This window comes from Ahaetulla prasina, chromosome 13 (genome assembly GCF_028640845.1).
Source record: "Ahaetulla prasina isolate Xishuangbanna chromosome 13, ASM2864084v1, whole genome shotgun sequence".
Taxonomy (NCBI): domain Eukaryota; kingdom Metazoa; phylum Chordata; class Lepidosauria; order Squamata; family Colubridae; genus Ahaetulla; species Ahaetulla prasina.
In genome coordinates this window covers 13844946-13861277 of record NC_080551.1, presented here as the reverse complement: position 1 = coordinate 13861277, position 16332 = coordinate 13844946, and the positions used below count along the sequence as shown (strand labels likewise).

Below are 16332 nucleotides of genomic sequence, written 5' to 3'. Positions count from 1 at the left end.
TTCTGGTGTGCAGTGCTCTGTGGCGTCGTTTTGAGGGTAGGAGTTGAAACAGTTTATGTCTAGGATGTGAGGGGTCTGTAAATATTTTCACAGCCCTCTTTTTGACTCATGCAGTATACAGGTCCTCAATGGAAGGCAGGTTGGTAGTAATTGTTTTTTTCTGCAGTTCCAATTATGTGTCTGTGTCTATCTTGTTGAGTTGCAGAACCAAACCAGACAGTTATGGAGGTGCAGATGATAGACTCAATTGTTCCTCTGTAGAACTGGATCAGCAGTTCCTTGGCCAGTTTGAGCTTCCTGAGTTGGCACAGAAAGAACATTCTTTGTTGTGCTTTTTTGATGACATTTCTGATGTTAGTTGTCCATTTTAGGTCTTGAGATATGATAGAACCTAGAAATTGGAAGATCTCTATTTCTTACTTTATTTATTAAATTGGTTTGCCACCCATCTCTCTGCAAGGTAAGCCCAACATTTCTGATGCTAAGCAAGAGAGACAGTGGGTAAGTAAGTTTTGTCTCTTTCTTGCCAAAGTTGTTTAGTGAAGGGTGGTGAGAATTTCACATCTTTGCTAAACGTCTATGGAGATTCTTGGTCATCCAGGTCATGGCTGTCCCAAAGTGCTTTTTTTCAAGAGGCAACTGGACTTTCTCATCCAAGAAGCTTGAGCTGAAGAAGCTTCTTGGATGAGAAGCGAAACGTCTTCAAAGAGACAGCCGAAAGTCCAATTGCCTCTTGAAACAAAAAACAAAAACAAAAAAAGCACCTTTGGGAAACCTTTGCTAACATCTTAAAAATCAACCTCTTCTTTACTCCCCCTTCCCCTCCCCGCATAGATATTCCAAGGCAACCATGACAACAATTCTCACAAGAAGAACGTGTTTGATGCGCCCTTCTACGCCCGCTTTGTCCGCATCTTCCCCGAGGCTTGGCACAACCGCATCACTTTGCGAATGGAACTCCTGGGATGCGACGAGTAGATGGTTGACCATAGGAGAGATGAGGGGGTCAAGAATCGGACTGCTCCACATCTCCCCATGGATGCTCTTTCCCTTTTTTCCCCCCTCAGAGATCCCGTGGGGCTTTCAATCTTTATCATCATCTCCTCCATCTTTTATTTTTTGCACCGTTCGTAAGAATGTCTCGTCTTTCACGGGTTGGGCGTTGCCAAGCTTTTAAAGATGGTATCAGGAGCTGGTGAAAGAAGGAATTTTAGTATGTCCTACCTGGCGCTTTTCTGCCCCTTCTTGCTTTCTCAAATTATGCGGCTGGCTCTTTGAGGCAGGGTTGCCCGGTCTGTATGATTGCGGTACGGCCTTCTCAATGGGTTCCCAACACTGCACTTTAAGGACCCTTTTTCTGTGGCAGGACTCTCTATTTTTAAAGTCCTGCCAAGTTTCGGGTTCTCCTGGAGCATGACCAAACACTGTAGATTTCAGTCAGTTTTTCGCAGTCATTCTTTCTCTCCAAGGCACCCTCAAAACTATAATTTGGGGAAACTTTGAGCTCTCTAGCAGAGGTCCTCCCTTCCTCTAGCAATTACAGTCCCCAGGATTCTGTTTTTAGACAGCTGATGTGCATTTTATGGAACATCCCGGTTTTGAAAATTAAATAGATGCGCCCAGTTTTGTGTGTCAGTCCAGTTGCTGAGGGAGAATAAGTCATCTTCGCTAATCCTTCTCCCGCCTGAGAAACATACGTCACAATGCTCTCAGCTCCAGCCAATTCCCACCTGTTCCCACCTATTTAACTTTGCCACCATGAGGGCTAGAAACTTTATTTCCTTTTTTAGCCATGAGAACTAGATTTTTCACTTGCAGGAATTCTGCTTTTAGACAGCTGGTGTGCATTTTATGGACAAAGGAACAGGTAGTTTTGCCATCTCGGTTTTGGGAATTAAATAGATGCGCCGAGTTGTTGTGTGTGTGTGTGTGTGTGTGTGTGTGTGTGTGTGTGTGTATGTGTGTGTGTGTATTGTTCCACTCCAGCTGCTGAGGGAGAATAAGTCATCTTCGCTAATCCTTCTCCTGCCTGAGGAACCTACATCACAATTCTCTCAGCTCCAGCCAATTCCTACCTGCGCTTCTATTTAACTTTGCTACCATGAGGGCTAGAAAGTTTATTTTCTTTTTTTTTGTTAAGCCACGAGAATGAGATTTTTCACTTGCACGGATCTTGCTGTTTTGTCTTTTTTTTTTTTTTTGCCTCCCACCCAGGCTCTTTTGAAGCCACTCAGTCTCTTTCTCTCCCCAAATACGTACTATGCATTTTGCCGACTGAAATAACCGAAGTGTTTTCTTCTCCCTCCCCTCCGCCCTTGTCGCAGCTGCTACCACGGATTCTACACCGTCATGTCAACTTCGTGCTTGGCAGAGACATTAAGAAGAAACAGAATTTTCTGGAGAGGAAGAAAAACATTTTTTTAAAAAAAGAAAAACGCAATTAGATGGGGACCGTTCGTTTGGCAGGGCTGAGAATGGGGAGGGTTGGGTTGGGTTGGGTTGGGTTGGGTTGGGACATATGTCTTTCTGTAGTCGGTGGCTGGCTTTGGGGTGGAGTGGGGAGAAATGAGGATGTGGGTTCTGGAAGTAATTAACCCCAGAGCAAAAGAATCCAAAGTTGTAAGCAATTCTGATGACGGCTGTGACTTCGCGATGGGATGCCGTGTTAAAGAAGGACGGGCAATATTAAAAACAAGAACTCTGCTTTCTGATGTCTCTTTCCCTGCATGGAACTCAGAATTTTTTTTAGAAAAAGCTTTTTTAAAAAAAGAAAAGAAAGAACCAACAGGTGGGAGGGTGAGGGAGCTGGGGTGATAACAAATGAAAACGCATCTTCCTAGACTGGTTACTTTCGGGAGAAACTCGGAGAAAGCCTTTGAAACTTTTTGTCCAAGTTTTGTATCTCTGGAAATTTAAGCTACGTAAGCGATGCTCAGCGCCATCCCTGTTTAGTATCCTGTCAGGATAAGCTTGGAGAAAACTGCCCAATTTCTCCCCATAATGAGGCAAGAAGCAGATGGAAATGGCTACTTCACCAGTATGGCATATCCAACATTTTGAAAGCAATAGGACTAGCGATAGCACTTAGATTTATATACAGCTTCACAGTGCTTTTACAGCCCTCTCTAAGCGGTTTACAGAGTCAGCCTATTGCTCCCAACAATTTTGGGTCTTCATTTTACCCACCTTGGAAGGATGGAAGGCTGAATCAACCTTGAGACAGTCAGGAATCAAACTCTTGGCAATGTGAACAGAGTTAGCCTGCAATACTGGATTGTAACCACTGAGAAGGAAGGAAGGAAGGAAGGAAGGAGGGAGAAGGGAATAACACTTATATACTGCTTCACAGTGCTTTACAGCCCTCTCTAAATGGTTTACAGAGTCAGCCTCTTGCCCCCAACAATCTGGCTCCTCGTTTTACCCACCTTGGAAAGGATGGAAGGCTGAGTCAACCTTGATTTGAGCTGCCAAATTGCAGGCAGCCGACAGTCAGCAGAAATAGCCTGCAGTACTGCACTCTAACCACTGCGCCACGACGGCTCAAAGCCCAGGATTGTTGAAAGTTGGGTGGCATACATTGGTGGCGGTGGTGATGATGGTGATATCCATTCAGTCACATCTGACTCTTGGTGATTCTATGGGCCAGGTCTTGCCATGTCCTCTGACCTTGCACTATTTCTTTGAGTTTTTCTATGCTCTTGTCAGCTTCAGTGGTGTGGCCCTGCAATATAATCCTGCAATCATGCCTTCAGCAGCATCAAACAACATCTGGCTATCCAGATCCTTGGGAAGGACCCGATAGGTGGATAATAATGCCAAATCCAATCTAAACATCTGGCGGACTGGGCAACCAACCACCACCATAAAAACATGTGCAAACAACAATAAAACTCAAGTTTTCCCCTAATTCAGCCCTGTCCATATATATGGTGCAGCCTCTCTTGATGGCTTTTGACTTTTCCAAAAAATGAGGTGTGTGTTTCTTGGTCATCGGAAAGTTCCCTGTCATTGGTGTAAGTGGTTGTCAGGGAGCCTTATAAAGCAAAGGTTCTCCTGAAACTTGACATTGGAAAATAAGAGAGCTAAAACATTTTTTGATTTGCCCTACGGAGCTGATTCTGAAGCCTGAAACTTCTTTGCTGAACTCTTGCTAGTCAGAGAACAAGGAATTGTGAGTTTTCATTAGGCTCTTAAACGAGTAATGAGGTGGCCTTGAGGTAGAGCTCTCGCCTCGCAATCAGGAGGCTGTGAGTTTGATCCTAGGTAGAGGCAGATATTCCTCTCTCTGGGCACAGAGAGGCTATATCTGCTGAACAGAACTCCGCATTGGCGACAGGAAAAGCATCCGGACAGTAAACCTTCATCTTCATTCAGTTGCCTAGATTCCATCCTGCAAGGGGTTATGGGAGAAGAAGAAGAAGGAGGGCTCTCAAACGTGGATCTTAGGATACCAGGATCAGTCTGCAGGTCCCAAATTTGAAGGGCTGTTGGATGAAGTTGCTATTTAGAGTTTAGGGCTATACTGTTTCTCCAAGAACCTGAACTCTTATTTTCGGAGGGCTGTTTCAATTTATTGGAAGGAAGAAACTTCGGGGAAATGAGATAGAGGAAGGATGAAGCTGCAGACCATTGGACTCTTGGCATGTATTTATGATGTCCTGCTGTCGTGTGATAGCCATTTCTGAGCTTTCTAGCCAATTTCTGACAAGCAAACCCAATGGGAGAAGTTGGGTTTGTTGAACAACCATGTAATTCACTTAACAACTGCAATTAATTTGCTTAACGATCATGGCTTTAAAAAAAAGGTTGTTAAATTGGAGGACAAGCTGAATCCTTGGGCATCCTTCCTGTTGTTGGGGTGCAGTTGTGTCACATGTCTACACGTTCTGATCCGATTGCTTTCCGAGCCCACCTTGACCCTCCACCCCCCCAATGCTTTTGAACTGCTTCCGTTGTGCACTTTCAAGCAGTATACAACATCATTGAATTGTTTCATGAAAACCAAATCAATAAAACCACACCAGCAAACGCTATCTGTAAAGAATGTTATAACATTTGAATAACCCAGCCATGATCACCTCCCACCTTTATACTAAAGGTGTAGGACTTCTCACTCATCTATCCTGGTAAGGATTAAGCTATCAAATGAATAGCAATAGCACTTAGACTTATATGCCTTATATTCACAGGGCTTTACAGCCCTCTCTAAGCCGTTGACAGAGTCAGCCTCTTGCCCTCAACAATCTGGGTCCTCATTTTACCCACTTCGGAAAGATGGAAGGCTGAGTCAACCTGAGTCAACCCCAAGATCGAACCGGTGGTACTTGGCAGAATTTGCCTGCAATATTGCATTCTAACCATTGTGCCACCAGGGATCTATTACCATATTTTTCAGAGTATAAGACACACTTTTTTCCTCCTAAAAGAGGCTGAAAATTTGGGTATGAATGTAGTTTTTTTGAAGCTTTTTTTCAGCCCTAACGAGGTGCTAGCAGTGAAGTGCTTTGCCTGTTCCCTCCAACTCTCAGCTGTGAAGTTTTTTTTCAGCCCTAACGAGGCGCTAGCGAGTGAAGCGATCTCCATGGTTTGCCTGCTTTTCTCATTGCTTCTCTCTCCAAAGATCAGCTGTGCTTTAGAAGCTGTTTTTTATCCCCAAGAAGGGGATAAAAACCAGCAAAATAATGTACTGAAGCTGACCAGACTAAGGACGCTAGCCAGATGAATACCTGGTAGGCAGGTTTTTTTTCCTATTTTCCTCCCCAAAAACTAAGCTGCTCTGACGCACTCTGGTGTGTCTTATACTCCGAAAAATACAATAAAGTAAACCACAATATGGTCGATACATTGGGGTGCAACGTTATGAGAACAAAGCATCAAGAGGTAATGGTCTTCCCATTAGGGCAGACATTTAAGCAGGACATGACCAGCCATTGGTCACTGATCCCCTATAGCTAAGATTCTCCTGTTGAGCAGGTGTGAGATTCAATGCTCCACATTCAATAATTCCCTTGAGTACTGCAGCAAAGGGCAGCACACCTTGTGCCCTTCTCCACACAATGAAGTCACAAAGGTACACCAGGAAATTCTGACAATTCACTGTAGGGCAATTTGCTTTCTTTTTTCCATATTCATTTTTTTAAAAAAATTGGACAATTGAACCCTTGAGGCTTCAAAGCAGCGAAGCAGAGAGTGACAGCACAGGGAACAAATCCAATGTACAAGAAGTAGCAAATAGGGGGCAGATGTAGTTCAGGAGTAAGAAGTGAGTGATTGAATTGTCCTTGGGTGGGGAATGCATAAGGCTAGAGTAGAAGCATCTTCTCCAAATTATCTGCAGGGACTTTTTGGGGTGGTGCAGAGTGGAAGTGAGGCAGTCTTGCTGTGCTGGAAGATGCTGAGGATAGATATTTATGCAATGGAGAAACCTTGTAGCAAGGTAAGCACCGATAGGTACTCGGAGTTAATAACAAACTGCTTATTTGAAGAACAATCCAAACAAATTCACGGATGAGAGACTTTGGAAGAATGCCATGGGAACCAAGAAGCTCCACCCAGCCATCTCTTGCTAATCCCTTTTTACTTTTCCAGTGGTCAAAATATTGAATTTCCCCAACTCCCCCTTCTGTTTATCTTTAGTATGCTTTTTCCTAAGCAAAGGGCACGTCTTCTTTCCAAATGTAACTGAATAGCATCCCCGAAAAATCCTTTTCTTAATATCTCTGCCAGATGCACTGCAGGATTAAACCCTTTGCTGGAGACCATTAAGGGCTTAAGAAAATCGCAGAGTGCTTTGATCTGGACCTCAAAATCTGTAGAAACCAAAGCAACTACTAGCTGAAGTCTACACTTTGCCCTTCAGCCAAGGGACCCTAATGTAACTCAACGTGTTGTCTAAATCCAGCCTTTGTGATGTTGGTAAACCATGGCTAATAGTTGACTAAGGCGTGTGAATCCCCAGCGAACCATGGTTTGGGCGATGTGTGAACTAGACACGGATTCTTGCATTGACTGGTACCTAAACTCTTAAACTAGGTGAAACTTAACAACCTTGACTCTACAAGGAATTGCTGTGATACTGAGCTGTGCTCCTTCCCCATTTCAGTTGTTTGGAACTATGAAGAGAGAAACATTTCGATGGCCGAACGAAATGATATTTCCGATTCTCAGGATGGCTCTTGAGATTCTCCATCGCTTCGTGGGGAATTTTCGCAGGGCCGCAAAGCAACTGCTAAAAGTGTGTGGTTGCAAACGCCGCCAACTACCCTTGGCAATCTAGCATAACCCAAGTTGCGAAATCAGTTTGTGAGTCCAGTGGGTTGGGCAAAATTGGCTCAAAAAGGGCACCCGGTAGATCAGGGGCTAAGACAGCTGAACTTGTCGATCGAAAGGTCGGCAGTTCGAATCCCTAGTGCTGCCGTGTAACTGGGTGAGTTCCTGTTACTAGTCCCAGCTTCTGCCAACCTAGCAGTTTCGAAAGCACGTAAAAATGCAAGTAGAAAAAATAGGGACCACCTTTGGTGGGAAGGGAACAGCATTCCATGTGCCTTTGGTGTTGAGTCATGCCGGCCACATGACCACGGAGACGTCTTCGGACAGTACTGGCTCTTTGGCTTTGAAACGGAGATGAGCACCGCCCCCTAGAGTCGGCAATGACTAGTACGTATGTATGAGAGGAACCTTTACCTTTTTAAGCTGCGAAATCAGTTTGTGAGTCCAGTGGGTTGGGCAAAATTGGCTCGAGAAACCACGATCAACGACATGTAAGCGTGCCGTGCGAATAGACTCACCGAGCTGGAAGAAGCGGGGTGCCTTTCCAAGTTGGCCAAATAAAAACCCGTCTGGTTCTCACGGTTTGCGAGCCATTAGAAAAGGGGCATCTTTCGGCGTATTATTATTATTTTGAATCGTACTTTACTTCAAGGTTTTGTCATCCAGCCATGTTTCGTGGGTGCTCTCATTTAGGTATGGCTCATAGCCCATCCGGGAAGGAGCTGTTTCTCTCCCTGGGAAATTGGGAGGACCTCAAGATCCAGAGAAACTATTCAATTGCAGCTCTTCCAGAATCAAAGGTTTTGAGGTGCTGGTCTCGGAGGGAGGAGGTTCTTAATTGCTCAGCAGCTACTTATAAATACTGGGGCCCTGGATGCCATCCGAGACAGGCACAGCTATCATAAAAATTGGTGCCAAGGTGGGAGAATGGCTCTAGCAGCTGGTTTCGCTCTCCCTGCTCCTTCCATTCTCCCTACCCATTCAGCCGGTCCCTCCCTCGCACCTCTGCTTCACAGTTGTAAATACAACTGTCAGCTCGTTAAACAAAACCCAGGAGCTGGCATTTGGCAGATCAGTTAACTGATTAAAGTTTCATACGCTTGCACATCTAACTCGATGCTTTGGGGAAGTCTGTCGGTCTTTCTTTCCCTCTACCTTCTTCTCACCCAATGATCCAAAATGATACTGGGAGCATGTCTTTCTTTCTGCTACTTTACAAATAATAATACTTTTTAACAGTTTGGTTTTCAACAGAGGCGTTCTTTGATCAAGTTGGGTGCACTGGGGTGAGCTTAGAGCTACTTTTCAAGATCTTTAATCCTCTGTATAAAACAGGCAAGACCTCATGACCGATGGTTGGTTGGAAAACGGAACTGTGAAGTCTACGCTTCAGATCTCCCCCTTACCTTGAATTTACTGGATACAATTTGGTTTTGTCTATTGCAGTTTTGTCTATTGTCGTTTCCAGGTTTCTTGCAAATGTCGCAGATATTTGAGAAGAGTGTCTGTGTGTGAATATGTGTGCGGTGTATGTGTGTCCATCCCACTGCACTAAGCCACAATGCAGTTCATTTGCTTTTGGCTCAGCGTGAGTGCGAACCAAGCTACTTTGAAATATTGGATGAAGCAAATTTAAAGCAAATCATGGCTTAATGTGACTGTGAATCCAGCCAACATAGAATAAAATAGAATTCCTTATTGGCCAAGTGTAATTGGACACACAAGGAATTTGTCTTTGGTGCATACGTTCTCAGTGTACATAAAAAGAAAAGACACATTCGTCAAGAATCATAAGGTACAACACTTAATGATAGTCATCAGGTACAAATAAGCAATCAAATCATACTAGGAAACAATATAAATCATAAGGATACCAGCAATAAGTTACAGTCATGCAGTCATGAGTGGGAGGAGATGGGTGATAGGAACAATGAGAAGACTAATAGTAATAATAATGCAGCCTTAGTGAATAGTTTGACAGTGTTGAGGGAATTATTTCTTTAGCAGAGTTTGTGGGGAGGGGAACTGTCCTTGTGTCTAATTGTTCTGGTGTGCAGTGCTCTGTAGCATCATTTTGAGAGTCGGAATTGAAACAATTTATGTCCAGGATGCGAGGGAATGCAGCATTCTCTGAATAGATAGACAAGGTGCTAAATAAATTCCTGATCCCCTCTTTTTTATTTATTTTATCTATACATTCATTTTTTTTAATAACATCCATCTCCCTTATAAAGTGACTCTGGGGTACTCTTAAGTTTTCTTTGTGCATTGAACCAGAAAGATTTACATTTTTTGTTTTATTCATTCTGAAAGGACTTCGACTTTAGTTTAAAGTCTCCCTCCCTCCCTCCCTGTCTCCCTCCCTCTCTCTCCCTCCCTCTCTCTCTCTCTTTCTCACAATACACTGACACTTTGATGTTTTCCAGACCATGGACCTAACAGGGAATGGCCTGTAACAAACTTTTCCCGGTAACCTCTGTCTTTGGCCACCAGGAACCTCCCAACATTTATTTTTTCCCCCTGTGGAGCAGAAACTGATAAAGTCTCCAGAATATCAAGGCAGGAAATAGATGGGAATCCTGTCTCTCTGTAGATCGTGCCGCAGAGACAGGCATTGTCTCTCACTCTTGCATATCAATCTGCTGGTTCTGCCAGGTGTCTGGAAGACAGCTGCACCGGAAACACAAGGCTCTGGCCATCCTCCCTTGAAACAAGGGAATTCCTGGCCAGAGATATGGTGCTGAGCCAGAGACCGATGCCCTGGAAAGATTCGGTCTGAAGTCCAGCACGAAAGCCGCTTCCTGAAAAGAGTGGAAAAAAGAAACAACCCACCATTTCCAATTTATCCCCACAAAAAAACTTGGCAGGAGGAGAAGAGGTCATGTAACTGTGCCCAGTAAACAAAGTAAGAATGTTCATAAAGAATCAGGAACCAAAGTGCCTTGATCTTGTGGAATTATTGTTGGACATGAATAAAGAAAGTCCTTGCAGATTTCGAGGATGTTGTTGTTATTGTTGTTAGTTGGGAAGTTGTGTCCGACCCATCATGACCCCATGGACAATGTTCCTCCAGGCCTTCCTGTCCTTTACCATCTTCTGGAGTCCATTTAAGCTCACATCTATTGCTTAGTGACTGCATCCAGACACCTCGTTCTCCGCTGTCCCCTTCTTCTTTTGCCCTCAATTTTTCCCAGCATTAGGCTCTTCTCCAGGGAGTAGGTGATCAAAGTATTTGAGTTTCATCTTCCGGATCTGGCCTTCTAAAGAGCAGTCAGGGTTGATCTCCTCTAGGACTGACCGGTTTGATCGCCTTGCAGTCCAAGGGACTCGCAGGAGTCTTCTCCAGCACCAGAGTTCAAAGGTCTCAATTCTTTGACGCTCAGCCTTCCTTATGGTCCAACTTTCACAGCCATACATTGCAACTGGGAAAACCATAGCCTTGACTATATGCACTTTTGTTGGCAGGGTGATGTCTCTGCTTTGGACAATGGGTGCCTCCAAAGAAGACTAAGCTCTACTTTTCCTTCTGTAGGGATCTACCTCCAGCTTTAAATATGATGTATGGGGTCATGGTGACCCAGAAGCTTTTGCCAAACTGTGACAGTTGAATGATTTCCCTGGAATTATTACCAGGAACAATAACCATCCAGGGGTGCACCCCTTCTGAAGGAGTTCTAAATGGTTGCAGGAACTGGCCATGACTGACCAGGGGAGACAGGATAGCAGTCTTCCAATATTTGAGGGGCTGCCACAGAGAGGAGGGGGGGTCAAGCTGTGGCTCAGGCTGCTAGTGCAGTCTGTTATTAACAGCAGCTGCCTGCAACTACTGCAGGTTCTAGTCCCACCAGGCCCAAGGTTGACTCAGCCTTCCATCCTTTATAAGGTAGGTAAAATGAGGACCCAGATTGTTGGGGGCAATAGGTTGACTTTGTATATAAATATACAAATAGAATGAAGACTATTGCTAACATAGTGTAAGCCGCCCTGAAGAGCGGGATATAAATGAAAATAAATAAATAAATAAATAAATAAATAAATAAATAAATAAATAAATAAATAAATAAATAAATAAATAAAAAAGCTATTTTCCAAAGCACCTGAAGGCCAGACAAAGAATAATAATGGATGGAAACTGATCAAGGAGAGATTCAACCTGGAAATAAGGAGGAATTTTCTGACAGTGAGAACAATCAATCCATGGAACAGAAATGGACTTCGGAAGTTGTGGGAACTTCATCACCAGAGGCTTTCAAGAAGAGATTGGACTGCCATTCATTGGAAATGGTGTAGGGTCTCCTGCTTGGGTGGGGGGTTGGACTAGATCATGGGTCTCCAATCTTGGCAACTTTAAGACTTGTGGACTTCAACTCCCAGAGTCCACAAGTCAGAACTCTGGGAGTTGAAGTCCACAAGTCTTAAAGTTGCCAAGGTTGGAGACCCCTGGACTAGATGACCTACAAGGTCCTTTCCAAGTCTGATAATCTGTTAAAGAGTAAGCGATGCTGTACCTACACACACCTGTCTGCTCATGGGTTACCTCGGCTGGCATTTCCAGTCTCTCAGAACTGACTTAATTTTCTAACATGTGCTTTTAAAAGAAAAAAAAAAGGAATGGGAACTGGGTTATTAAACAATGTGTTTTGTCTTTTATTTTTACTTGCTGGAATGCCTCTGAATTCCATAGGCAGCTACAGAGAATATTCAGTGAGACACTATGACTTAGAACAGACAGGTTTATGGTGGGTGTTTACAAGCTTGGTTAACTCAACCCCCCACAACATGGTGACTGATTTTTATTGTCCAAAATAGTCCCTACTAGTTCCTACTAGTAGTATCTGCAGAAGGGGCAAAGGGAGAGGGATAGAGTGTTGAAAGTAGAAAGTTGAAAGTAGTCTCACAATGTAACTCCTGACCTTCTTATACAGTATATGCCTTGTAGTGTCGACATATTCAAATGGACAGAGGTCACACTGCAATGCTACAGCATGATTTTGGTCATTCTGATGAAAGCAGAAAAAGCCTGTGAATGCTTTTTTGTTCACCTAACATGCTAAGTCATCAAAAACCCTAATTAAGAGTCAAACCAAGCTTAGTGATTTCTGCACAACACGGGTGTTTAATTTGTTTGGTGTTTGGTGTAGCACAGAGTATCGCAATGTTTGCAGCATTATAATCAGAAGTCAAAAATTTTAGCAAGGGGTTCTCTGCCCGGTTGCTTGATGGGCATGGCCTAGTCAGCCTCCTGCACCATGACCGGGGTGTGTGTGTGCCTTCCCCGGGCTCTGGAGGCTTTCCTCGAGCCTCCAGGAAGGCGAAAATAGCCTCCCCAGGCTCTGGAGGCCCTCTGCTCCCCGAACTTCCGGTAGGCCCATTTTTCACTCTCCCCAAGCCTCCGTGCATGCCCAGCACTTACCTGCATCCAAAATGGGCTGTGTGGGGACTCCTGGGAGGGGCGGGGTGGGGTGGCCAGGGCCAGCCAAGAGTGGGATTTGGGGGTTCTCCAAACTGCACAGAATCCTAGCTAGAGGTTCTCCCGAACCCTGTGAACCCCCAGCAGCCCACCCCCCTGATCATAATGCATGGACTTTTAAATGCATGCACCCATGTTATGCACCACTGGAGTAGTTTTAATGCCATAAAGAGCCGCGGTGGTGCAGTGGTTAGAGTGCAGTACTGCAGGCTACTTCTACTGATCACTGGCTGCCAGCAATTTGGCAGATCGAATCTCACCAGGCTCAAGATTGACTCATCTTTCCATCCATCCGAGGTGGGTAAAATGAGGACCCAGACTGTTGGGGGCCAATAGGCTGGCTCTGTACACCTCTTAGAGAGGGCTGTAAAAGCATTGTGAAGTGGTATATAAGTCTAAGTGCTATTGCTATTGCTATATTCTAAGATGCCACATGCCTCCAGTGAATATCTTTTAAAGGAAACCCAAAGGAAAATTTGGAAACACAATCCTTCCCCATTTTTGGTTGCCATTTGAAATTATTCCTCTCCAATATCCCTCCCAATATATTTTTTCATATCTTCCTCTTTTCAAAGTTTTCCTCTGTTCAATATCTTCCAAGGTAGCTTTTCAATATTTTCCAATAGACCTTTCCTACCCAAGATCATTAGACTTTGCCTTATCACCCCACTCTCTTGGCTAATAATAATAGTCCACGGCTTGTTTCCACAGAAACTGGATCATGGGTGAAGTGGGCAAGTGTGCACACATGTGTGTGAAACCTACACCATGCAAACAGCCCAAAGGTATTGCTCACATGAGTGGAGCTGCGTGTGTGAGTTTAAAAACCCTCCACTCCAGAGGTGAATTTCAGCAGGTTCTGACCAGTTCTGGAGAACCGGTAGCGGAAATTTTGAGTAGTTTGGAGAACCGGTAAATACCACCTCTGACTGGCCCAGACCCCTGTCTATTCTCTGCCTCTCGAGTCCCAGCTGATCGGGAGGAAATGGGGATTTTACAGTCTCCTTCCTCTGTCACGCCCACCAAGCCATGCCACACCCACCAAGCCATGCCACACCCACCAAGCCATGCTTACAGAAATGATAGTAAAAAAATGTAAATTCCATCACTGTTCCACTCATGTTCAAAGATCAATTTGCACGAGCAGAGAGCGCATGTGCACCCTGTTCACACAAATAGTGAATCTTAGTTCATAATTTACCAAAACATTCTACCTGTAAATGAGTACTTTAATTTCAACCATAATAACACAAGGGCCATCAATAGATTTAAACACAATGTAATTCACTCTAACTTTAATTGTAGGAAATATGACTTCTGCAATAGAGTAGTAAATGTCCGGAACACTCTACCTGATCCTGTTGTTAAGTCTCTCTAATCCCAAATACCTTTTACCTTAAACTGTCTACCGTGGACCTTTCATGTTTCTTAAGAGGACCCTAAGGGGGCGTGCATAAGCGCACCAGCGTGCCTACCGTCCCTGTCCTACTGTCCCCAATTATATGAAATCATTCTCTGTGTTTATGGCTATGGTTTTTTTTGTTGTTTACATTTATACCCCACCCTTCTCCGAAGACTCAGGGCGGCTTACAATGTATAAGGCAATAGTCTCATTCTATTTGTATATTTTTTTTACAAAGTCAACAATCTGGGTCCTCATTTTACCTACCTTATAAAGGGTGGAAGGCTGAGTCAACCTTGGGCCGGGCTCGAACCTGCAGTAATTGCAGGCTCTGTGTTCTAATAACAGGCTTCTCTACTGCCTGAGCTATCCCGGCCCCTATTTTATTTTATTTGCCTATTTATATCCTTTTTTTTTTTGTGCCAAAAAAATTTCATGTGTTCATCTCTGTGTCTGCTCTGTTACTTGTTTTCTTGTATTTGTTGACAAATAAAATAAAATAAATAAATGGAACTGTGAACCTTTGCCTGCCACTCTCTTTCTCACACACACCTGGGGTGGTTCTACTTATTTTATTTATTTATTTATTTATTTATTTATTTATTTATTTATTTATTTATTTATTTATTTATTTATTTTATTTGCATTTATATCCCGCCCTTCTCCAAAGACTCAGGGCGGCTTACACTATGTCAGGCAATAGTTTTCATCCATTTTGTATACTATATACAAAGTCAACTTATTGCCCCCCAACAATCTGGGTCCTCATTTTACCTACCTTATAAAGGATGGAAGGCTGAGTCAACCTTGGGCCTGGTGGGGCTTGAACCTGCAATATTGCAAGCAGTTGCTGTTAATAACAGGTTGCATTAGCCTGTTAAGCCACCAGAGGCCCTTTTACTTACCTTTACTACCTGTTCGCATCGTGCCTGTGCGTGCGCAGATCACTTTTGATGACGTTTGGGTCAGTGGGCGGAGCCTCATCCCGGTTTTACTATCGGTTCTATAGAACCGGTCCTAACCGGGGGCAACCCCACCATTGACACACACACATTTGCCTGAGCTGGGCCGAGCTATTTGGGAATCCCTGATTCAGGTGGTAGCAGCCAATGGCCATTTCCCCCTTCTGTGACGTAAGGAGAGGCCAGCCAATCGCGGCGGCAGAGCGTCGAGCTATCTTGACCCTTTTGAGTCACACCAATTCAGTCGACAGAAGCCGAAGGTTATTTTCTGTAATATTGAAGAAATTCATCCTTGTACCGGTGCGGAGATTTGTGATGCTTGGCAAGGAACTGCTATCAAGACCATGAATCTTCAATTGGTTCTGTTTCCAGGAAGAAAAGGAACAGGCTGTGCACACCTCGGTACATTCCTGAAGCCTCCTGGGAGCCATTTGTGCTCCGTTGCCACACGCGAGACAGCAGGCAGCGTTTTCCTTTACCTGAAACAATGGAGGAGGTGACTCAGCATCTTTGGCTTTGGGAAACCATGTATCCCATGATTGTGGAAGGCAACACTTCCAAAAACAGCAGAGGAACAAGAGCAAACACTAAAAAAAAAAAAAAAAGACCCCCCAATGTTTTTTAGATTTTTAATGCAATGTTTATGCCAACTGTGCCTAAGAGATCTTTTTATGTTTGAGTTTGGTGCTTGCAAACGGGCAACGAGCAGTTGCTGGTGCTGCTCACCCATTTTTTTTGGTTAACAGAACCAGTGGTGAAATCTGAACTGGTTTACTACCGGTTCGCTGGTTCTGACAGGTTCTGGAGAACCAGTAGCGGAAATTTTGAGTAGTTCGGAGAACCAGCAAACACCACCTCTGGTTGGCCCCAGAGTGGGGTGGGAATGGAGATTTTGCAATATCCTTCCCCTGGAGTGGGGTGGGAATGGGGATTTTGCAATATCCTTCCCCCAGGAGTGGGGAGGGAATGGAGATTTTGCAGTATCCTTCCCCTGGAGTGGGAAGGGAATGGAGATTTTGCAGTATCCTTCCCCTGGAGTGGGGAGGGAATGGAGATTTTGCAGTATCCTTCCCCTGCCATGCCCACCAAGCCACGCCCACCCAGCCACACCCACAGAACCGATAGTAAAATAATTTGGATTTCATCACTGCATCATTGGTATTAAATGAGGGAATTCATTCCAAGAAACTGCAAAAAAAAAAAAAAAATAGCTTCATGGAAATTGGGGG

At 44.2% G+C, this 16332-nt stretch overlaps 1 protein-coding gene across 4 annotated transcripts in view; it reads left to right on the top strand.

Moving 5' to 3' along the window:
- The window catches only part of MFGE8 (milk fat globule EGF and factor V/VIII domain containing), a 48622-nt gene extending 45919 nt beyond the window's left edge, over positions 1–2703 (top strand). For 3 of the 4 annotated variants that reach the window (XM_058156016.1, XM_058156015.1, XM_058156018.1), the window contains one exon: positions 835–2188. In XM_058156016.1, the coding sequence (XP_058011999.1) occupies positions 835–978 (144 nt within the window). In that variant the 3' untranslated portion in view covers positions 979–2188. Of the gene's footprint in view, positions 1–834; positions 2189–2324 lie in introns of those variants that run through there. The other variant, XM_058156017.1, reaches the window with a different exon arrangement.
- Positions 2704–16332: the final 13629 nt, after the last annotated feature.